This window comes from Dermacentor albipictus, chromosome 2 (genome assembly GCF_038994185.2).
Source record: "Dermacentor albipictus isolate Rhodes 1998 colony chromosome 2, USDA_Dalb.pri_finalv2, whole genome shotgun sequence".
NCBI classification, from domain to species: domain Eukaryota; kingdom Metazoa; phylum Arthropoda; class Arachnida; order Ixodida; family Ixodidae; genus Dermacentor; species Dermacentor albipictus.
The window spans coordinates 93,468,072-93,491,717 of NC_091822.1; the positions used below are offsets into that span (position 1 = coordinate 93,468,072).

General features: G+C 44.5%; 1 protein-coding gene across 3 annotated transcripts in view; it reads right to left on the minus strand.

Moving 5' to 3' along the window:
- Positions 1–23,646, minus strand: part of LOC135902747 (uncharacterized) — a 68,085-nt gene that overhangs the window by 29,920 nt on the left and 14,519 nt on the right. For 2 of the 3 annotated variants that reach the window (XR_011511783.1, XM_070532984.1), the window contains exons 6-14: positions 19,734–19,800; positions 18,691–18,771; positions 16,674–16,897; positions 13,788–13,874; positions 12,161–12,218; positions 9,073–9,202; positions 6,314–6,619; positions 5,462–5,837; positions 295–366 (exon numbers count right to left, since the gene is read on the minus strand). Coding sequence is in view for 2 of the 3 variants with exons in the window: in XM_070532984.1 (XP_070389085.1) it covers positions 295–366; positions 5,462–5,837; positions 6,314–6,619; positions 9,073–9,202; positions 12,161–12,218; positions 13,788–13,874; positions 16,674–16,897; positions 18,691–18,771; positions 19,734–19,800 (1,401 nt within the window). In the remaining variant the exon portion in view is untranslated. The remainder of the gene's footprint in view (positions 1–294; positions 367–5,461; positions 5,838–6,313; positions 6,620–9,072; positions 9,203–12,160; positions 12,219–13,787; positions 13,875–16,673; positions 16,898–18,690; positions 18,772–19,733; positions 19,801–23,646) is intronic. The other variant, XM_065432966.2, reaches the window with a different exon arrangement.

Consider the following 23,646-nt stretch of genomic DNA (forward strand, 5'->3'; position numbering starts at 1 on the left):
TGCACACAATAAATTAAGCGTTGGTAGATTTCCTTTTAGCGCACTGCACCATTCAGTAAAGAAGGCACTGCGTTCTGAATGCTAACACACAAAATGAGAATAGTATTCGACGAGGGGAGCAATATTCATGCTTTTATTTCCCACGCTCGTCAAATATAACGCTTTCTGCAATTATATTCTCTAAGTTTGCATCGCTGCCGTATTCAGCAGTGGCTTCTATGCTCAGGGGCAAAGTTCAGAACAATGCTAAAAACCGATGCAAAGAGTGCTTGCCAGCGCCGTCTGGGTGGTCACCTGCCGTGCCAAGGCGTCTAGTGCGGTCTTGAGCTCTTCAGCGTAGTCTCCTTTCGTGCTGATGCCCTCGACCTAGGAAATAAAAGACGTATTGGAGTAGTAGTTCAACATGGGTTTCTTATAAGGTGGCGAAAAGAACTTCATTGAACGAGTATTTCATCACACAGCTGCGTGTCCCCGCTTCCCCCGCCCTCCCGATTCCTTGCGCGGGAGGGAAGACGGTGCGCTTCCTTGCCTTTTTCCTCTCTTGCGCGCGCGTGATTGAGCCAACATCGTGGGCTGACCCTCGCCCGCTTTCCCTCGCACATACGGCACGCAGCGCGCGGCCACGATGTTATCTCACTTGGACTTTATAAGGTACAGTACTTCACGCCCGTGGTGATAACGACGGCGGAAATGAACCCGGAGTGTCCATCTAGTTGATATCAATAATCTCGATACTGCATTAATTGACATCGCAGTAAATGGAAATAGTGAGAGGCATAAAGAGCTGCTGTGGCCGAAGAAGCGCAGTGATGCTGCTCCATATGAAGCCTATCCCTGCTCCGCAATAATAATATTTGGGGTTTTACGTGCCAAAACCACTTTCCGATTATGAGGCACGCCGTAGTGGAGGACTCCGGAAATTTTGACCACCTGGGGTTCTTTAACGTGCACCTAAATCTAAGCACACGGGTGTTTTCGCATTTCGCCCCCATCGAAATGCGGCCGCCGTGGCCGGGATTCGATCCCGCGACCTCGTGCTCAGCAGCCCAACACCATAGCCACTGAGCAATCACGGCGGGTGCCTGCTCCGCAATAGAATCGGTCTTAGGTAACAGTGTTCCTCATTTATTTTCGAGGACATCAACCTGAATTTCGAAAAAAAAAAAATTCGCGGGCCTGCGCGGCACACTAAGCACAGTCACAGCGTAAGCTGGAAGAGCAGCTTCCAGCTTCCATGTGCAGCAGCACGCACTACAGTGTCTTTGCGGCGACGCCTCCTTGCGTCACATTCGCAAGAACGAACAGAATTGCCCACCCGGCGTCGGCGGCGAGTTACTGCTTTTGATGCTCTCTGCACTGCGGTCTGCTGAGCCTGACGATGCCTAGTTGTAGCCGAGCGCTTTCTACCTGTTATACGATTCGCTTTTTCAGCAGCGGTTCGTCGCTTGCGAGGGCGTGCCGTAAAGTGTACCGAAGAGTGAACACGCGTATCGAGGCTACGCAGCCCATATGTTCCATCGCTTGACCCGTGGCCCGATACGATCATCTCGATGATGATGATAATGGCGATAATTTATTGGCACGCCCTTTGATAAGGGGCGCTGATAAATAGTCACCTAGCCTGCTTAAGTAAACTAGGTCCAGCTAGTTTGCAACGTGCAACCCCTAGCTAGTTGCAACATGCAACGTGCAACCCTTAGCTAGTTGCAACATGCAACGTGCAACTGCCACATGTCGGGGCACCTGGTGTAATATAACGCAACTGCAATGCAAAGCTTCCATATATGGACGCTACGCGGCATGTATGTCACATCGCGTGACTACTGGAACGTTTGGATGATGATGATGATTCATTTACATCCCATTTGATACGGGGCTGTGGAAGTCACCTAGCCTGCTTGATCTAATCAGGTGTGCTAGATATGCTTTCTTTTTTCCATTGTGCAATTTGCATATATCTCCTTAATCCTTGTTTTCTTTCCCAAGATAATCCAATAATTTCTTCACCAATCCCTCAAAGTATGTATGGATCACATACATTATAGGAAACAAAAAGAGCCTTGCACCACTATCTATATGCAACTGCTGTATGTCGTGCGATCTGGGGTAATAATATGCAAATGAAATGCAAAGCGCGCACGTATCAATGCTACGCCGCGCGCATCTCCCATCGCGTGACAAGTGGCGCGATGCGATGCTAACGATGATGATGATTATGATCATTATGGGCACCCCCTTTGAAATGGCATGGTGACCAGCAGTCATTTAGCCAGCTTTGTTTGATCAGTTATGCCATGCATGTATTTCATTTACGTATGGCGGAGGCCTCTGACAGATAAGACAATCCAACCCTTCTTTAGCCAATCCCCCATATAGAGCAGAAACCTGGCGCTAGCTGCGACTAACATTGCTGGTGGTGGCGGCGGACAACCTCGCCAACCGAAGCAGATATTGGAATCAGTCCATAACAACTTACGCAGTAAAACAAGAAAAATACGGCAGAAACTCCCTCAAGACGAATTACCGTGCTGCGAAGCATTATACTATAGTAAATCCTCGTTTAGACGACGAAACATTATGGAAGGGTCTAAAGGTATAGAAGGATCGACATTTGGTCGAGTTGGTACTGGTTGAACATCTTGAAGGGGCAGCGCACGACGACGAACACAGAATGCAGGAATACACAGGACAGCGCTGAACTCATAACAAACTTTATTCGAAGGCATACACAAACTTATGTACTACAACCGATAGCCACGTGCTCTTACATCGATGGCGTCATTATCAGCACGCATGCAAAAAGCAAAATCCTGTTATCTAAGGCCACAGTATGAGGTGGCTTAAAAATTCACTGTCATACAAATTTAACGATGGCATGCTGAAACAACGCGATCCTTTTTTCCTGGTATTATAGGCCTGAATAATCTCCCTCGTAGTCTTATAATGACGCCATCGATGGGAAAGCACGTGGCTGTGGGTTGTAGTACATAAGCTTGTGTGGGCCTTCGAATAAAGGTAGTTGGGAGTTCAGCGCTGTCATCGTCGTCTTGCGCTGCCCCTTCAAGATGTCCAAAGGCATCACCTATAGATGTCGCTGTATGTAAAGACACACACACACACACACACGCATATATATATATATACATATATATGTAGTGTCTGCTGCCCTCATGCACAACCATTTTCCAATTATTGCATCAATGATCTCGTGCCTTCTCATCAGATGGGCGGTAACCGCGCATATAGCACGTGAAGGAGGCGGAACTTCGTATTATTGCAGGTGATGTGGTACCCCCCTATAAATTTATGGTCTTGTGACTCGGCTTAAATGAACCCTTACTACATAGATTATACAGATGGGCTATTTTCTAACTCTCATATTAGCTTATGACTTTACATTCCTCAGAAGAGCAAGATTCGGTTTGATAATGAAGGTCTATTTTAAATTTCACTATTTCTCTACTCGATGTGTCCTCACAATTTTTGGATATTATCGACATCATTAGGTCTAGTTTAAGGCTGTAGCACTAGTCTGTCACACCATTATGCGGAAAATTCATTTCTAAGATGCACCGAAATATTGATGGTAACCTTGCGTGACCTTGCTGAGAGCTTCCTTTATAGTGCTTCTCATTAAAAATGTCTATTTATAGCGGCTGGCATATTACCTCTATGCTCGGATCGCAGAACCTCAGATGATGAGGAAAAATTGCGTAATTAGCAATCATGCGTCAGTAGACCTCAAACAGAGGCAAAATGTGAAGTTTTGTGTGGTAGCCGAGCGGCAGTATACACGTCATGCTGAAACACTCGAAAGGGCACGTAGACATAATGCACAGCTGCGGAATGCTCATAGCTTCTACCAAGTAAAATACGCTTGACTGGTCGCCATTCGATATCCTTTATATTGCCTCAAACTCTGACGAGCCAGTGCACTACGCTGCTAAAATGGCGCGCTGGATAACAATGGCACCATTCTGCAACAGCGCACGTCCTGCCCCTAAATTCCGCTTTTCCACTGCCGGCTCCAGTTTGCCTCAAACTGTATTTCTCGCATGGCGCTGCTCCCCGACTTTGCGCGACTTCTCCAGTTCTACTTCTGAAAACGTTTTAATGGTGCCCCGTCGTTTCTTGCGCGCGCACGCGGCTGTTTTAATCGTATCGTATGCTTTCTAGTTTATTGAGCATGGGAACCATGCTTTGCTTTCTTGGTGGGCGAATAATGTTGCTAGTTGTCACAATCTACCACTGCGAAAGAAGCACTTATGACCGGTGCGCGCGCCGTGCCCGAGCGCTGCCTTGCGCGGTCTCGTCAAATTGCGTACAATACGCAGAAAATAAAACTAAAGGGAAGCAAATTATTACGTGACGCCTCTTAAGCCTCCAACCAGTAGCAGCGTGTTCATTCAGGCTGGTCGGCCCATCTTGTAGGAAACAACTGCTTTAATCAGCGCCACACGGGACACAGCAAAACAACTACGGGACAGACCGCTCTGTTTTCTTTCTTTTAACTAACAACCGAGTTCTTTATTTCCGAGGACGGTATACAAAGTTATCCAGAAAGAATAAAGACGACAAAAACAATGCGGTCAGCATGGCAGATGCTATATCCCTTTGGTCTATACAAAGAGTGACAGAGAACTGACACGCGCTTCAGTGCGAGTAAAAATTGTGAATGCTTCGAAGATCTCGCCTGCACGCTATTCGCGGTACTTCTTCACAATTTTGCATTTTTCAAAGCTAGGGAAGCACCTGAAGTGTTGGCAATTGGGGACCAGATGACTGTAAGGGGAGCCGTTGAATGAAGCGGTATTGCCTCATAGGTGGTCTTTAACACATCATCCCGTTTGACCGACACAACATGATATATCTCATGAGCGGAACCTCGTAGACAATGTGCGTGATAGCATTTTTTTTAAAAGCCAGCCCTGGAATGCAGGCTTTTCCATGGCTAGATACGCACACTACAATAATGCATAGTCACAATTAGACGCAGCCGAAATGCACGTGCTAAGTGCAGCAAATGCCAGCAAGAAAAGCTGTGTTTTTGACGTGACAGAGGCGCTGATTTCTGCTTCTTGCAAAATTGTCGGTACATAATCTTGCTCGAAGCAAGTACCCCGTTTTGATCAATTCTTTCATTGTCGAAAGATTACCGACAGAAGTTCCGAGACGGAGTAGTGGTACTCAACCGTGAACTGCGTTTTTCCTAAAACTTGACGAAACATTCGTAAAAACATAAAGAAAACCAAATTTTTCAACGTTACGAAAACTTCGGGAGAGTTTTCAAGCATACCGACGAAGACAAGCGTGGACTGTCCATTAGGTCGCGATGAGCGCTTGTCCTACCCTCATAAACGTTGTTCTGTGTCCTTCATTTCTCTTGGCGCTCAGGCGCACCAACTAGTCACCATCTTTTAACCTTCCAGCATAATTAAGTAAGGGGAGGTTGCACGCTCGCCTTCGTTTCGATCTCTTGGATCTTCAGCGCCTGCAGTTCGAAGTGCTTCAGCGGCTCCAGAGTTGTGGCCAGAGCGGACAGCTGGCTCGGGTTCACAATGCTCCCCACTGAACCGCCGATGAACTCTAGCTGCGCATCCAGCGGCTTCTCGTCGAAGCCCTCCCAGAGGATAGAGAGAAGCTTCTCGCAGCCGATCGCCTTCGACGCGTTGCGAACGAACGGCTCGCCCAGCAGGCGGTAGGCACTGCGAGGCTCCGTGTGACAGGAGCCGAACCGCTTCGTCACATCCAGCAGGTAGTCGGAGCTGACGGAGGTCACAAGCTTACTGGCGACGCTGTCGTCGTCGGTGCGAATCTGCACGAGCTGGACCAAATACCTGCGAGGGCATTTCGCTAAGCTTATGTGGAGTTTATCATCATTAGGTTTCTTTGGCGCAGTAAGAGGAAGGTGTTTAAGAGCCGAATGTGGCAAGAGACGCGGCAGTTTCGTTATGGATATACCGTAGTTTCTCAGTAACACCCATATGTGTAAGCATCACTGCTTATTGAGGGAAATTAGCATGTTTCACAGCCGTGTACATGCTATACGCGATCTTAAAAGACTTCAGAACACTCTTTTTAGGTGCCCAATCCAGTGGCATGGCAGACTTTTTTGTATGTAAGTGCTCTGTGCCATCGGCAGGCCGTTTTGGCTAAGACGTCCAGCATCAGGATTGCTTCAAATTTGCTTGAGGATTGCAAATTTGCATCAGGATTGCTTGAAATGACGGCGACGGCGAAAATTTGCTTCGAGGGTTTATATAATGGAGGTCACAAAGGAATAAATGTATATATTATTGCCAGCGGCGCGCACCTAACGACAGCAGCGACCCCAGCCTGCTTAAGGTCCGCCGCTAGCGCGCATCCGCAGCGCGTAGTCATGAAGGCCGCGACGAGACCAGCCAAGGCGAGCAGCACAGCGAAACCGAAGAGCAGCACGAACACGAATGCGCCTAGAGAGAAACACCAGCGACCCGATCGGTAGGTGCAGCGGCCCCGGGCCGGCGCCCACGCGACCACGCAGAGGCCACACACGTACAACGTCGTAGGACACACCAGCAGCAGGCCCACCAGAGCTGCGTTGAAGCCACTGAACGCCAACACGTAAGGCCGGAACTTCCTGCGACGGGGCGAACAAAGTAAATGCGCAGTAAAACCTGCTAGCACGCTTACAAGGTGCTGGTCTGGGCCGTGGCTAGCGCTATTATCCCTGAGGCTGTGAAGCAAGTATTGTGCACGGGGGCGAGCTCGAAGTATCACCTGTCGTGAGTCGAGGCACACTTGAAAACAGTGTTTAATTACGGTCACCTCGTCCGCAACGGAATACTGGACACGAGAGTTGGAGTATCACAGCCGTAATAAAGCTTATTTCATGCAGTTTTCGGGTCATCTTTCACACCTCATATGTATTTGCGCATGCTGCAGCGGACTAAGCGATGTAGCAGGAGTGAGTTAGCAGAGGGAAATATACACAGAAAAATAACATACACCGAGAAGCTTGAGGTGCTATAAGCACAGATCTTGGATATTTGCTTGCCACGAAAAGTCGTAGAAATAGACAACTAGAATTGTCGCCTATCAACCATTCTATAAAAACTTTATGAAAAAGGGTGTCACACATGGGACGAGCTAGAAACACTAAGCGTGCGAATATATATGCTGTGTATGACCTTCATCTATAAATTGAGCTTCCAAATGTGCAGCACCCTTAAATATGCGCATATTTCATAAACGGATTCAGCCCGTTGATTACGTTAAGTAGCTTTTGAAGCTTGCCATCTGCTTTGCCAGTTAAGGTTTTTTTCCCAAAGGTGGCGTGCGGCGGAGTGGGGGGGGAGGGTTGGCTAGAGATTTGCTGGTGGTCGGATTTCCATGCATTGACGTTGTGCGTATTCTCGAGGTGATGAGCCCTCTTGCAATATCAAACTTCGACGCTGCCAGAACTTTGGCTGCTGAAACTAGAAAGTAACTTTCATGGGAAACAAGGTGAGCTACCCGAATAGTATCATTATTTACTAGCATAAGGTGCCATTGCTGCAAACCATGACTAAACAAACGTGTACCACGCTTGTTTAAGCATCGCATAATATAGTTTGATGTGCTCCGTTCACTCATAAAATGCGTAAGAAATTTTATACTGTACAAATCGGGGCTATAAAAATACTACTTTCTTGCAAAAAAACGAAATATATTTATTTGATGGCTTGAGTGTCTTTTAGATTTGCTCGTAGAGCACAGATCTATTGTCGTGACGTGAAACCAGTGCTGCCAACTCTAGGGAAATTTCTTCAGATCTAGAAGTTTTAGGCACTCTCTAGAAAAATAGATAATTTTATGCTGAACTAGACAAATTTCCCGCTGAGACATTGTAACAGCAGAACTGCTGATGTCACGACGTGTTTTGATATATGGCACTGGAGTTTACCTCCGGCTCAGCGCGTGAAGTATGACTTATTATCGCACTGAAGAGTAGTGAACAGACCTCAACAAGTAAACGAAAGAAAGCGGATGCCCTGAGATATTTAACGAAGTGCTGGTACTAAGATTTTCTTTTTATTCCTACCTCTAGGTAGTGCTGCCGATGTATGTGCACCCTCGATGAAATATTTATACGGCACCGGCGAAATAAACGCATGCTTCAACGCCTGACCAAGCATCTCGGAAAAATGTGGTCGTAACTGGACACATATACGAAACGCCGAGCATGACTACGGGGTCGTGATGCTAAAGAACAGACTACACACGCGCAGAATAAAATTTACCCCGAACAGCTTTTTGACAAGCTAACCTTGGTCCGATTGTGAGTGGTTCAACTTGTTTCGGTGAGTTTGGTTTGGAGGAAAGGTAAAAATTGGTCATGCATGTGCAAGCTTCATTGAAAATAACCTGTAAACGTGTTTGCTGTGTTTTGCTACGTCAGCAAACGGAATGTAAAAAAAAAATTCACATCTTCTATTTTACAGTTATGTTTTGTAAGAAACGTCTGGCGTCCATCTTTGGTACGATTCAAACAACGTGACCGCGTAATCCTGCCCCTGTGCTCTATACGCGCAGAATAAGTTTGGACAACGAGGTGTAAACGTCCTGACGTCTTGTGCTATTCAAAGGGGAAGCAGCAAGCTGTGTTGCTAGCGTAACAACTTGCAATTTGGCATTATTTGAACTTGACTCCAGTAACTTCATCGTTTACCTGTTTTAACATGAGGTTAGAAATTGATTTAAACTATAAAGTTGGAGTTTATTTGCATGACACAGAAAACTTTATCTTCACAGATATCATATTACAATTCTTGCAAGTACCTTTTACGGAAACCTAGGGAAATGTAAAAAAGGGAAGTTCTGCGTATTATTTAAGGGTAAACTGCCTTAGGAGCCTAGCAGCACCGCATAAAGCGAAGCAGAAAACACTTATTGCTGCGCAAATGGGGAAGACATTTGGGAAAGCAGATGATAAATTGACACTTGCAGTTCAAATCGATTCGAAACGGGCTCACTTGCTTCACATTGCATCAACGATTATTACGTATTTTTGGGGCCATTCAACGAATTGAAAGACAACGCTTGAACCTTTACCTGTACTTCCCAATTATACGTTTGTCGACGGCTGTCATAATATCTTCCGGAAATTCCAGTGGTTCAATGTAAAACGTGTTACTCGTGTCTCCGTAGTCGTCTCCGAGCTTCTGGAGGTAATCCTTCGCAGCTGCAGCCCAGGAGATAAGAGACCAGACGAAGCACATGTTACATGAAGCACCCATACCATTTCGAAAAAAAATTCAACGTCCATAGATTAAAATGAATTCCTTTTCGCCGTCTCCCGCGTATGACAAAGGACTGAATACTCTAAGTTATAATGGAAAACTTTAACGAATAATTAACTAGCACAGAAATGATTCTGTGTTTCTAGGGGGTTAACGACGTCCGCGAAGACAAATCGACATTGTGGTAACAGCCACCTTTTCTGGAGCCTCCACTTTTTATGCAATGAAGGAACCAAAGCACTCGCTTGTATTCCTGTTTAGGTCCACTTTTTACTCAAGTTCTTGGTCTCATGTTAGTCGCTGTTTTCTCTTAACCTATCACGTCCTTGCTGTTCGGTCGACCTTAATATGGCTGGCTCTGCTGGCCGTGGTACTTCTGCGGTGAAAAAAAAGTGTTCTTTGTCTCTCTGTTAGCTTGGTCGCTTTACGGTCGCCAAACTCACTAGGTATTTGAATAATGTATTTTGATATTCATGTTCGTAATGAAGAATACAGGAGGAGTGTGGCTATAAACAATTACAAGCAATCTTATGTAAGCACCTCATCTGGCACGTTATGAAGTAAAGAATGCTTTTGAAGCATATCAGGTTAAGAAAATGTTTTACGTTATCACGGCTATCGCTCCATCAGGCATCGCTTAGTCCAATCTCGCGCGGAGGACAAAGTTTTCGCAATGATTGCGTCATATTATAGAGATCAGCAGTTTGTTGGAAGTTGCTCTGCCTACAGCGACGACACCGAGCCCGAAAAGTGTCGTGATTTTCATATAGCAGGTGGTAAAAGCGTGTTTTTTCACGGCTATAATTTCATTGTACTCTCTAGCATGGCACGTGATTGCCATATGATGAAAGGCTATCTGTATGAATAATGTGACGTAGATAAAAAGTAGGCAAAATTGTATCTCCCATTTATATATATATATATATATATATATATATATATATATATATATATATATATATATATATATATATATATCCAGAAGAGCACAGCGAACATAACAAACAGAATAACCACAACCACGAAGGTTGTTTTTCGTTCGTTTGTCCTACTCGGCGTCCTGCTGAGCGCCTTCTTCAGAATGCCGAAGTGGTCCATAAAATGACCTTCAGCTCTTGGAGCTACGTCTCGCCGCTTAGACAAGCGAAGGGTTGCATGCTCAAACGTACGGCTTCAGACGGGACACAAGTACAATGTCGGTGGAGGACACTTAAGATGATGATCAACCATCCATTGGGGCGATCATGTATGTGACCACGGTGACCTGGCGCAAAATCTTGCAGAAACCAGATTAGCAGGAAAGAAGTTTCGAAGACAGGCCAACACGGTGGCACGGAGTCTACTGCAACGGGCCTTTTGAAGCAGCTGCGAGTCAGGGAGACGGTCCTGTGCGATGTGACGAGCCGTTTCAGCACGAGCAGCAGCGCGGCGGGCATAATCTGTAGACGCGTGCTTAGCTAGTTGAAGTAGTGCCTCAAAGGACAGGGTGGGGTGGCGGGTTGTTTTGGCCTTACACTTCACGACAAAAAGCCACAACGGCGAGACCATCACGAGACTAGCAGGTGCGGTCGCGCATACCGTCAGGTTACTCAGACGCATAGCCAACAGACAAAGCGGATGAAAGAGGGGAACATAATCAGAGGAGTTCAGGCCTTCGTAGTTAGCCGAATAACCTACGTGGCACCCCACCTCAAGTGTCAGGTAGCGGAGGAGACATAGATGTAAAGCTTCATCAGAAAGGCCTACAAACAGGCCATAGGGATACCGATCAAAACGACCACGAGCAGGTTGCTCGATCTGGGTCTGCACAACGCGCTGGGCGAAGTTGTAGAGGCACACAACATGGTGCATTACGGACGTCTTTCCAGGAGCAGAACGGGAACACACATACTAGAAAATTTAAGCACTGGGTGTCACGCTCAACACGGCGTCAAATTCGACGTACCGAGCAGCTTCAGGGACAGGTTAGTTGCCCCTCCGCTACCGAGAAACATGCCCCCGGAATACCAGAGCGGCAGGAGGAAAGAGCGCAGGACGTACAGCGAAAGTATGGCAACTGTGAAGATGCGGCGTTGTGTGAACACAGCCAAGCACGCGGCTTCGCGGCCCCGGGGGTAGAGCTTGAGAATGCTGAGAATCGCGTTCGCAGTGGCCACCACCGCGAGTCAGGTGGTAAACAGTGACTCCCAAACGGCACTTCGAAACTACGCCAACGGCCACATCTCCCTCGAGACAAGTACTACTCGCGAGCAAGACCGTGAAGAAAGAAGTTTACATCGTATGGGCGCCCGCCGCACCACCTAGCTCACCGGCAACGAGGCGGTTCATGGGAAGTCTCGAGGGCTTACGGACCGAGCCGCCACCGTGACTACTACCGCCACCGTCTCGATCGCGACATCAGGTGAGGGGTGGGAGTTGGAGGATTGCCTGACGAGTTACAGAGAATTCACGCAACAGTACAGACTGGCGATGTGCAAATGTACACCACAACACCAGAAAAGGAATGAGACACCCGGTCGCTTGGTGACAGCTGCAGACGAGAACGTTTTTAAACCCAATGATATTGAATGTTTCTTACCCAGAGGTTTATTCGTCAAACCAATCAATGCAAGTTTTGTGAGTCCAGGGCAGCCCTCGGACACAACGTTATGGGAGTGCGAAAAAGGGGAGTGAGTTTCAGACGGGGACGATATTAGCCCAATGTCCGAATAACTCGCCGGACCATTCAATAATGATATTCATCTTTTTCTTCATGACAACTTCTAGCATTTTTTTTCTTTGTGTCTTCCGTATTCGAGCTTGCGTGATTTTTCGGAAACCTCATCTCAAGAGCTCAGAATCCCAACAAGTGTTAAAAAAAGTGGATAGTAACGTCTGCTCATTACTAGGTACAGACTTACCATTGACGCCTGCATTCACAGCTTTCATGAAGTCGTCTTTCGCCGTGGGATTAGACGCCTGAAAGAGTGGAACAGTGCACAGGCAATAATGTTCGTTAAAGCAGATACGTATGGTGCGTTGAAGACGAATATTTCTTGGAATCAAGAGGAGCTGAAATTTTGTGTGCTAAGTAGGCGCACACACACATTCTGGTGCTCGAAAGTTTCACTTAGAAAACCGTGCTTTTGCTAAGAAGAAGAAGAAACTACGACAGGTAGAAAAACATTACGCGTACGAAGGTTCCCATTACTTTTCCCGGTGACAGTTGCAACACGCTTTTGCACCCGTGAGTGAAAGCAATCCTTTATTTTTACTGACCCGTGATCGGTCATTGCCTGAGCCCTTCATACAATCTCGCAAGAACATGCGTAATGAAAGGATAAAATGAAAGATAATTTTTTTAGCTTGAAGCATGCTATTAAGGTTACAGAGGGCATTATCAAACGGTAAACAATGCGCTAATAACTCAATCTCATCAAACTGTGAAGCATCAGTCACAGTACCTATTTTTACACTTCACGCACCAAACTTGCTAAGGCCTCGCGTAGTAGCCGGTTAGGGGATACTCGACTCTGACTATTCTGCGTGAAGTCCTTTCACTCTGTTTTACTCTGTGCGTTTTCGCGTTGTCATGGGCGACGTTTTCAGTTTTGCAGACTACCTTGCAAATGAAAACGCTTACGCCACTCCTAGAGCGGAAGTCGTCAGACTTCATAGATGTATTTGAACACATACAGTACTCGAGAGAAATATACGACGATACTACTACGCTGTGGCCACCGTGATCTTGCAGTGGTCTGTTGAATGTCATCCACAAGCTTCAAATTCTTCTAATGCGGGACAAATAATTCAGTTGCTTTTGCACTGACCGTTCTTACGGTGATTCTACAATTTTATTACGCTGCACTGTTTCCTTCGGATCACGCTCGCGTTCCAGTGTTCAAGCCTTCTTGCCAGTTCTTTCCTTGCACAGCTGTTCGCCTATTCAAGTACTATGGCTCTAGGGTCGAGTCAAAAAATTCCAACTGATATTCGTTAAGCCTCTAGGCCAGGTGCTACCACCAGAGTCGGGCATTTTTCAAGACAGGCATGGTTCATGTTCGAACGGAAACAGATTTCTCCATCATCCCTTCTTCAGAATGTGGCATAAACGTGTTTTAAAGCGTTAGCTTTTCCTGACTTGTTGCTCAGTCTCCTCTCATTCGGTTTCAAAAACAACAAAAAGAAGTGGACGAACCGTCAACGCTCCACTCAGTCGCCTCGCGAAGAAACACGTTGATTGCTTGCGCAGTCTGCATAGACGCCAAGTGCGTTTCGTGGTCCACATCGAGAGTGAAAATGCCTATCCTGCACCACAACTAAAGTTTAAAAATTGGCGCTACACGTTCATAACCGTCCTGGTTTTCTTTGTTTCAATTTTTTGGCGGATGGCTCTTAGAGGAACTTCAAACTTCTTCCGCGGCATTGTGACACTGCTCTTTTCAGCGTGTTCCTTTTATTATAGAACCAAATAATAGAAGTGAATTGAGAGCAACTTCACACTGTGACTTTTCGCGGTAAAATTCATGCATAGAACTTCCCACTGACCTTGTCTACAACTGGCTGAAATTGCGCGGCATTCAATGTGTTCAGCATTTCAGAGTAGTTCGCCATGGCCTTTCCTAAGTCGGTCAGCTGCAAAAACAAAAACAAACACTGATTTATTTATTTATTTATTTATTTATTTATTTATTTATTTATTTATTTATTTATTTATTTATTTATTTATTTTAATCTTCCTAAGTAACACTCGGGCTATGACAAATGCTGTATAGGAGGGCTTCGGATCAGCGTTGACTACCTGCATGGGGTTCTTTACCATGCAGCTAAATCTCAGTGCGCGACCATTCCTTGCGTTTCCCCACCATCTAGGTGGCACCACCGTGGCGGGAAGTCGAACCTCGTGCTCACCAGCTCAGTTAGCTATATGCCCATATGCTGCCCAAAGCTCATATGTTGCCTAAATTTGACGTTACATAAATATATGCGTATATGTGGGAACGTAAGGTTATTATAGATGATTTCGTAAAATTATGCGGGGATTGGGATAACAGACACTACGTTTTCTAAAATAGCTTGAGGCTTTGTCCAGTATCTAATCAAATAGTATGCGTAGTCAGGGAATGTTGACCGTTTAAGCTAAAGCAACTGATAACATTGAAATCCCTGTGAAAAAAATTCTACGCATGTGCATGCAATACAACATCGACACAACTTTAGCAGCAAGAAAACTTAGTTGAGCGTGGGGAGGTATTGTGGAATTTAGTCTTGAAGAGCGTAAAGGTTAAAATGATAGTGTTGTGAAAACGTAAAACTAAGCTCTGCATACTTCCATATCTTCTTTTTATACGCCAGATATGCTTTAGCTGCCAAACATTGACGAGTAGCGACATGTATTTCTAATCACATACCCCTGTTATGAGAGAACGTATGCGCGTGGCCAGTACACTATTTTCTTCCCTAATTACCAACGCAGCACATCAACCAGCCAATCTATATTACAGATTAGAAGGCAGCCCGCCAAAGTGAAGTGATTTATCTTTGGCCAAAGCAACGAACAAACCGCAGTACCGAAGGTAGCCAAATTGTACAAGAGCCCAGTTTATGCAGCTAAAAGCTGCATTGATGAATTGAGATTTGTCGCATTGATGCAAACGAATTTTTTTTTACAAATAGGTTTTTCCTAAAGGAAACAGATGCGGAACGTTATTGAGCTATCACTGTTGAAGTTGGGCTAATTATTCCAGCATGCTTCATCGCGTTATCACCCCTCATTTGGATAACATTTTCTGCCATGGAATCTGTCGGAAAGTCTCTCAACCTGACAAGCTTGTCTGCAATCTCCTTTAAGGCCAGCTTGATTTAACGCTGCAAAACGAAGACTCATTTTTTTTCACACGTCTCTGTATGTGCCCCCCCCCCATTCTAGCTAACATTTTTTCTTAAAAAAATTATCACAAAGTCGACGTTTTCTTTTCTATGAAATTTACGAGAAAAAAAAATGGTTGTTGCCAAATGCAAAATTGATTTGAATAACATTTCTGCTTACAAAAGAAAGCAAAACTCATGGTTGCTCTTCCTTGCTTTTTCTGCTAGATTGTTGCTTTTTATAGAAACATTGCCAGGCTTGGATAAATTTTGCACAACTGAAGCACAAACTTTACATCTACAGAATTCTACACTGAGAAAAAGTATTACAAATAAAATCCATTTACTCAACTCGCTACGTTGGGGGTATGGGATTAACAATTATTTTTAAGTTGGGTCATGTCATTTTCGCACACACTGTTCTTACGTGTTAGTGGTATGCGGTGTAAAGGTTATAAACAGGAATAAGGTGCCTCAGAAAGGCTGGCTAGCCTTTCTGAGGCACCTTATTTCTGTTTATAACCTGTATACCACAGTGTGCTATTCCATCTGTCAGCCCCTTTCTTGATTTTGTATTTTATGGCGGTGTAGATCTGGAGAATCTTGGTTATAAATGCCTTTTCCTTCTTCACAACTGACTAGTTCATGCTCACATTTCACGTACACATGACATTTTGTAAAGCGTTTTGTGTGTTAGTATGTCTAGGCGGCATCACCTGCAGCTCCCTCCCTCACCCCCTGTTTTGTTTACAATAAATTGGAGGCCATAGACGTTCGTTAGCTGCCATGTCGAGCAAATATCACAAATTGTTTTTTTGTAAGTGAACCATTCTGCAGCTTTTCGAAGCTGCAGCAAAGCACAAGGCAGCCATTGCTCTCACATGATTATTTGTGCTGCTCATTTCATAAGATGGTGTTTTGTTTTCCTTTATTATAAAAAAGTAACAGATATATAGTGTTTTCAAACACAGGACAGAACAGAATGCGGCCGCATTTTTACGAAATTTAAGCGCGGACGAATTAGGGTTCATATCCAAAAAAACGTTCCTAAGCTGGAACTTTTCGTAAGACCAGGAGCTATCCACTAGGGGAAGTCGGACACACGATAAGCGAAAGCAGCGGACCAATGAAAAACAGCACTTAGGAAGAAAAAGCTTCCTGAATGTGGCCGCTTCACTTTAAGCAGAACAGCAACTTGTAACCGCTACTCCCATTTATGCAACAAAGGGCGCGTAATTTTTATATAATTTTCACATTCTAATTTGTGCAGTCCCCAGTATGGCTATTCGTTTTTGCTAACCACTCAGATAGCTGTACACTTGTTGCCGCTTTCTACTAAAACTCCTCCGAGTTTCCGCTATTTTCGCGAAATAAATCAGGGCGTATATCAAAACCGGTTGCCTCGCAATCTGTGCATTTTAAACTTTCCTTTTAAGTGTAATATTTAAAGTTACTTTGCAAATGTCAGGCCTTGCAGGTCTTTGTATACACGTGCGTGTAAATGGTAGCTACCCACTTTCGGCTTAAGATATACGGCCCGGCCTTCATGACCATCTCCACACTTGCCGGTGCGAAATTCGAAGACTGAGCTTGCAGATTTGCTTTGGCGCTTTTGATGGCATCGCAAAGGTCGACGTTTGTTTGGAGTGTGGAGCACGTGGCGATAACCTTCGCAACTGCAGACTTTCCTGGCTCAAACAGTATCTGGGTCGCTACAGCGCTTGTCGCTGCCAAATACTGGTCCGATGACAGCTTCATGACTTGTGCTTCCGTTGTCATGTTCACAATATCTGCGTCAAACAGAGGGTGCTTCCTTTCAGCATTTTGAAAAGAAAATGCCCTAAACGCAAAATTTGATGCCAGCATTTATACGTCACACAATATTGCAGTATTTATAACTACTGTTGGAATCTCAATGGATATCCTAACATACGTGTGTCTTTATTTCTTGTATTGTTTTTTTCAGGAACTGTCACGCTCGACATAGGTTTAGAACAGCGTGTGCCTTTGCTGAGTCGTCCTTTCAGCACTTAATTTATTTGATAGCCTTGTGTAAAACAGGTGTAATTACTAAATTTTCAACCGTTGTAACTAATCGCTGGTTTTGCAGCTCTCCATCGAAAACTACTTCCTTGACACTAAATTAAGCACGCGGTGCCTAGAAATACCATTTTTATGAGCTTTTGTAGCAATATAACATTCCGAAAACTACGTTTATTGCATGAGTATTACTTATTTGCATTCGCACCACACAGCAGGCGAAGTATTACAGCAGGCCAAGGAGAGAATGGAATAGAAAGGTTTAAAGTCTGGAACGTTACCATTCAAGGTGTGAACAGTAAAGAATGATATAGACTTTGTTGTGCGCACAAGATGTAGTAAATACAACATGCCCAACAAAAATCACAACACAATTGGGTAACGCCACAAGTCGAAATCTAAAATACGCTCTGGCAAAAAAAATATATTGTGGGAATTTGTAAGCTATTATTTGTCATCTGTACATAGTCATCATCATGTGGCGTTCATATGGGGTTCTTCCTCATCATAGCTTGTGGGGCTGGCTCTCGAGTGTGATCCGTGCTGTGTGCGGGGTCGGTTCGCCGCATCTTTGACGCGGAATAAACGTCGTGATAACTGCTGCGTCACGATATCCAGAGATAACTTGAGCAAAGGAGTGTTTGAAAGCATTGATATTGCACGAACAGCGGTACCAATCTAAAATAATGATAGCGCCTTCTTTGTCGCAAAGTAGAATGCTGGATATAAGCAGTACTTTTTTGTATGTGAGGGTTGTATGCAGTGATTGAATACTAACAAATATTCTCTTAAGTGAGCTGTAAAGTGGTTGTTTTATTTCTGTTCATTATGTCTCTCGGAAGGCCACGTCGGCGGTAGCGACTATGTATGAACGTCAATGCTAGCCTAAGTTCCTCAAGTGTGTAAACATCTGTCATGGTTAAAGGGCCTCTGCCCGCCATGATTGCTTAGTTGCTATGATGATGGGGTGCTAAGCACCAAGTCGCGGGATCAAATGCTGGCCACGTCGGTCACATTTCGATGGGGGCGAAATCCGAAAACACCAGTGTACATAGATTTATGTGCATGGTAAAAAAGCCCCATGTGGTTCAAATTTTTCCAGATTGCCCCACTACGGCGCGTCTCATAATTACAGTAAAAAATCTATCACCGCTCGTAATGCAACTGTGTGATTGTAGGGGATTCGGTGAATGTTTGCGCCATACTAAAGCTAACTTTCTGGAGTTCAGGCAAGTGTTTTGCAATTGTGACATGAAGATGACACCACTAAGGATGTATGAAAGGGGCGCATCATAAATCATGCACATGTATAACCACAATCAGAGATCACTTTTTCGCCTCAAAGGCAAACGTACATCCACATGCGGTTATGTCTAGGTTTAGCTTGGTATTTTAATAATTCAAGCCACATATGTATAAGTCAGCGGCGAAAAAAATGGAAGTTCTTGAACACACGTGATGGTTTGAGAGATGCACGTTATCGAATTAGTCGGCGGTTTTGTCTTCTAAAGCCGACAGCTGTGAGTTGCCCTATTGCACTTACGGTTAACAAGCTTCTTTGCAAGCAGCACCGGGTTTACAGCCAGTATGCCTTCAATATCTTCTCCAATGATCTTCGCGCAGTCTGCAAATAAGAAAGAAGCCAGAAAGCGCACGTTTCCGGATCCCTTTGGTGTTTAAGCCCATAGGGTGCAACCTATCAGATATGTTACGCTGTTTGGAGGCCTCCAACTTCTTTAAGCGCGAGGAGCTGCACCTTCACGCATAGTCTTTAGTAGCGGTTTAGATAGGCTGAAGCAAGTCACTTCCTTCCCTCCTTTGTGAATATGCAGCAAACCAATTACGTAATAATGAATTAGTCTGGTAGGTAGAATAATTCAGGTGACATTTGATCGATCTATCTTTATGTGTACTCTCTTCGACGATAAATAAAGGTAAACAAGTTGTTCCAATTTAGAATGTCATTGAGCTGTGTTCGGGCGAATTACAGGGTTAACCAATAACTCAACAATTTACAGCCTTTCCATGAAGATTGATATATTTCGCATTCAGTGATTCTGAGCAACGATGTGTATTGCAGCGGCTTTCTTCCGCACGTATTTCTTGATTGCAGCCAAACGAGGGTGAGACAATGGAGGAAAAAGAGTCACAAAATAGAGCAACTCAGGAATAAGGACAGCAAAGGACAGCTTGAAGCCATAACTATAGCTTCCAGTTGTCTACATCATCAAGCAGTTAGAGGCGACCTATACCTTTTTTTTCCTAAAAATAGGCTTATGTGGTTCTTCAATACTAACGCTGTAAGCAACGGTTTCTTTTTCTTTCAGATACGTCTTCTAGAAATTGTTCCCAGGAACGTTTGTTTGCAAAATGACAGCATGAGTGCACTCTGATTCTTGTTTCACATAGATTTTATTTAATTGGTCTAACCAACAGAAAATGTACTTGAAGAGCCTACTGCGAATCGTTATTACTGGAATGATTCAGCCCTTCTAGGTTTTCGCTGACTCGGCTACTAAGCTTCAGCCCTGTTGTTTTTGTTTATTTATTGACAAGAACAACCGCTTGAACATTTGGTGTACTTACTCTGCAGTCTGTCTTTCATCTCTGCTTCGAAAATCGCGTAGTCGGTCAAAAACAGGGTATCAATTTCCTGAACGGGAGAAGATAAACATTCAGCAATTAATGCATCAAATTACTCACAGTCTGTCTGACTAATTAGATCATATTGAATGTGTGTTTAAAATTGGCCCATTCATCGCTGTAAGTGGTCGGAAAGCAGGCTACCTCTATCAAGGTCCCCATTGTTTGGTCCTTTTATTAGTCTACGCGCCATTTTCTGGCGCAATTGAATAGCCAGAATAAGTTCATTCTTTTCCCCAAAGCACAGTTACCCTGCGTTATAGTTATGTTACAATTTGTCTTATTTGTTCATAGTGCGCCAGGTATTCGTGGATCACGCATTAAATAGATGGTACAAAAGACGTGCGACACAATGTACTCGGTAAAAGCTAATCATCGGCAAATCGTCTGGGCTTAGCGTGAAAAATAAAAGAAGTTTCAGCTCCGTGCACTTTCTCGCACTTTATCTTTTAGCAGCAGTGAAAGTAAATGTAATGATTGCACACAGTACCGTATATACAGAAATCCTACCGCTTATCTACAAATTCATACCAACCACTGCACTGATTAATTTAAACTTCTTCGCCCAAGTAACAAAAAGTAATAACTTCCTAATTTATCACTTTATTACTTTAGTTGCAAGAGCGCAGGGGAAGCCAGTGTGTTTTTGAGGAGGAAACCACCTTTTGAGGAGGTATAACAGTGGCAGGATAAAAAAAAAAAAAGACATTTTCATTACGAGGCATCCTTCATGCGTATAGTGATGCTTCTCGCAGAAGAACCGGTTAACCTGGCAGGGTTGCGGGTGTTAGGCGTTCCTGACGCATATGTCAGTAATTGGCAGCGAGACAGGAATTTGTAATGCATTGTTTACAACTGAATATGATATTCTGTGGTCGGCAGAAAGTGAAAGGGAGGTGTTGTCGTGCTTGGACAGCGATTAGCCGCCGTGGTTACGCAGTGTGAGTGTCTGCGTTCTTTTGTATGTTCCATTAGGCCGTTTCAACACGTTACGCGTCTATTCAGTTTTCATTACTTGATGTGCGCGGTAGAATCGGCCGGCACGAAGTTATCTTTTCTTTTTCATATATGATCAGTAGAATAACCGCGCGTTACAATTGGGGCACCGTATAATCGTACAAATACGGTATATTGGGCGCGCTTATGGTGTACTTGCACTGGCGATTTTAATAAATAAAGCCTGCGTTATGATTTCTAATGCTGCGGAGAGGACAAATAACATTTGTGCAGAAAATAATTACTTCGTTTTCAATTGACACTGGGTGCGTTTCCCAATGGTCCGTAGTCGAAATATAATGGGAAAGAAGCATTTATTCTTAGCACGTGCGTATAATCAGTGTGTTAAATTTATTTCGTATGATTTTCATAAACACTGAATGAGCGTTTATGAAATTTCCTTTGCGTAAGAGGTTGGGTTTGCATGCGCTTTAACCAAATGGCGACACACTATCTAGCGAGGCGCGTGCTCCCGTCGTTGACTCATAGTGAAACTCAGCATTGTCCGTGCTAGACGGGACAATGGGCGCTTTGTTCAATACTATAAACGTTTATCGTTGTGCGGCGCCTCGTTATTGCACCCATGGTAACTACGCCGTCAAAAAGCGAGACTGCGGCTTGCGGCGAGAAGTGCACAATGGGAAGAATGCCTGTGTCCCTTCCCGCTATAAATTAAATATTGTGTTAGGGAAGAAAGGTTCTTACACTGAGGAACGAAAGCCGCGTTAATTTTGGAAGCCGCATGAGTCCTACCTATGTGGTTGAAATGCGATAGGGTGTGCTTCTTTGTGTCATCTGCTTTCTACCTTCAATTACAAAGTTCAATAACTTTTGTTAGTTCCTGCCAATTTAAAAAAAAATTCTGGGTGATGCAGCTTAAAGCTACTCCTTACTGTTTCTATCTTATTTCTACAATCATCCTTCCAGGAGGGGCCACCACCACTTCACTTGTCTGTCGCGTAACGTAAAGAAAATCGCGAACACTTGCCCAACTGCTATGACGTGTAAACACTGATTATGCACGATTTGACCCAACAAAGGGAAAATAATTATTTCCGATTCTACGCCTCTTTCGTCATTAGCTCTGCGCTACTGGTAAAAAGTTTTGGGCGGCGTTCACTTTGCCTGCCTGTCAGGTGGCGTCACCAAACCGTGAGTATTGACCACGTCAACGTGACGTGTGCGCAGTAAAGATCATTAAAAACAAAATTGAATCTTTTTTTTTTGTGGAATAGCCCCAGACTGTCCAGTTTCCGAAAGAACAGACCATGGCTACAGGCCGATCGCTCTGACACTGCCTTCGCGGAGCTTCTGGAGAGGACGCATATATATATGTGTATGATAAAGATTTATTCGACGCCGTATAACGTTATCGCGCCCTGTTGGCGCGATAATGGCACTTTTAGTGGCACTTTTGACCATTCGTTGCACTCCACCACGATTTTCCTCCAGCCACTGTGAGCTAAGAAATACAAGCGGTCCGAGAGCAGACGCCGGCAACGCCATCCTAATCTGGTTTTCTGCTTTCCCTGCGCTATCTCAGCCCCATTGAAGCCCTATTCACTTCGTGCTCTTCGACTTTTGTCAGCCAATTAAAAATGAAATACGTGTCACGGCAGGAAGTGCCATTCACTCATAAAAAACATAAACGTCAGATTGGGCTATTCAAACAACACTGCAATCACAGCTGGACGCTTGAGTCGGCGGTTACGTAGACAGGACGTCACGACGTTGTAATAAAATAAAAAATAGTAGATTGGAGTAGTTTTGCATTATAGGTGCTCTATTTTGCATACAGCTCAGGATAACGCAAAAAAAGCGTTGCGACGCCGAACTCGGCGGTGCTGAAATGGTCGCAGGGCGCCTTTGAAGGTGAACTACGACATTTTTAATAATTTCCTACGAATAACACGGGTAACATATAATATTACACGAATGTGTTCCGACCACCTTAGTATAAAGATGAGCGCTCCTATTGTAAAATTTTTATTACACTAAGGATATTGTCTGATTGGTCGTTATTCTAGCTGACCCCACTCATCAAGTAATCTGTGTGATAACTACATGATCGAGCCAGTTACAGCTAATCAGGAACGGCAAGTGTGTAAAGGTTGTATGGTAAATACGGACACATTTCGTTTCAAATTATTGCACTGTTATTGCACCAGCATCGAGGTGGCTTAAACAAGTGATATAGTCTTGACTGACGCCTACTTTCACGCTAATACCTGCGCGAGGTAGTTACAACCAGCACAACGCAAAAAACAAATGAATAAATAAGTTCAGCATTTCCTCAGCATTTGAGTTAAGTTAATCTGCACTCATGTCAACCACCTATGCAGTAAGAATACGCTCACAGTGTGCATTACACGGTCCACTTTACGTCTGTGTGAGTGGCGCAGCAAAAAGCTTAATTTGCTTTGCAGGCACCCGTGGTGCCCCCACTTTTGCGCCCGACAGTGAACCTCTCCGATTATTCGTCCTTGACAATCCCGGACTTACCGAGGCGGTGCTTTCAGCCAATGAGCGTTGCGTATGCAGTGTCTCGGACAGACTGTCCGGGATGGATAATCTAAAAGGCCCAGTGCGCCTGGCAACACCCCAAGTCAGGGCAAATTGTAACTAGCGAAAATGAACAATAATAAATACATTTTCCTAACCAAAAGTGTACGAACCAGGGGATTCCACGAGAAAGTCTTCTCCGCCTGTGTATGTACCTTCAAATTGAGGTCTGCATTAACAGCTTAGCATCGCAAACTTTACCGTTCACTCGTCAATTTCAGTTTGCGCGTCTGATCTGCAAATAAATTTGATTTTATTTCGGTGACCCATTGGTCCGTATAGTTTTTGGTCATAAGTG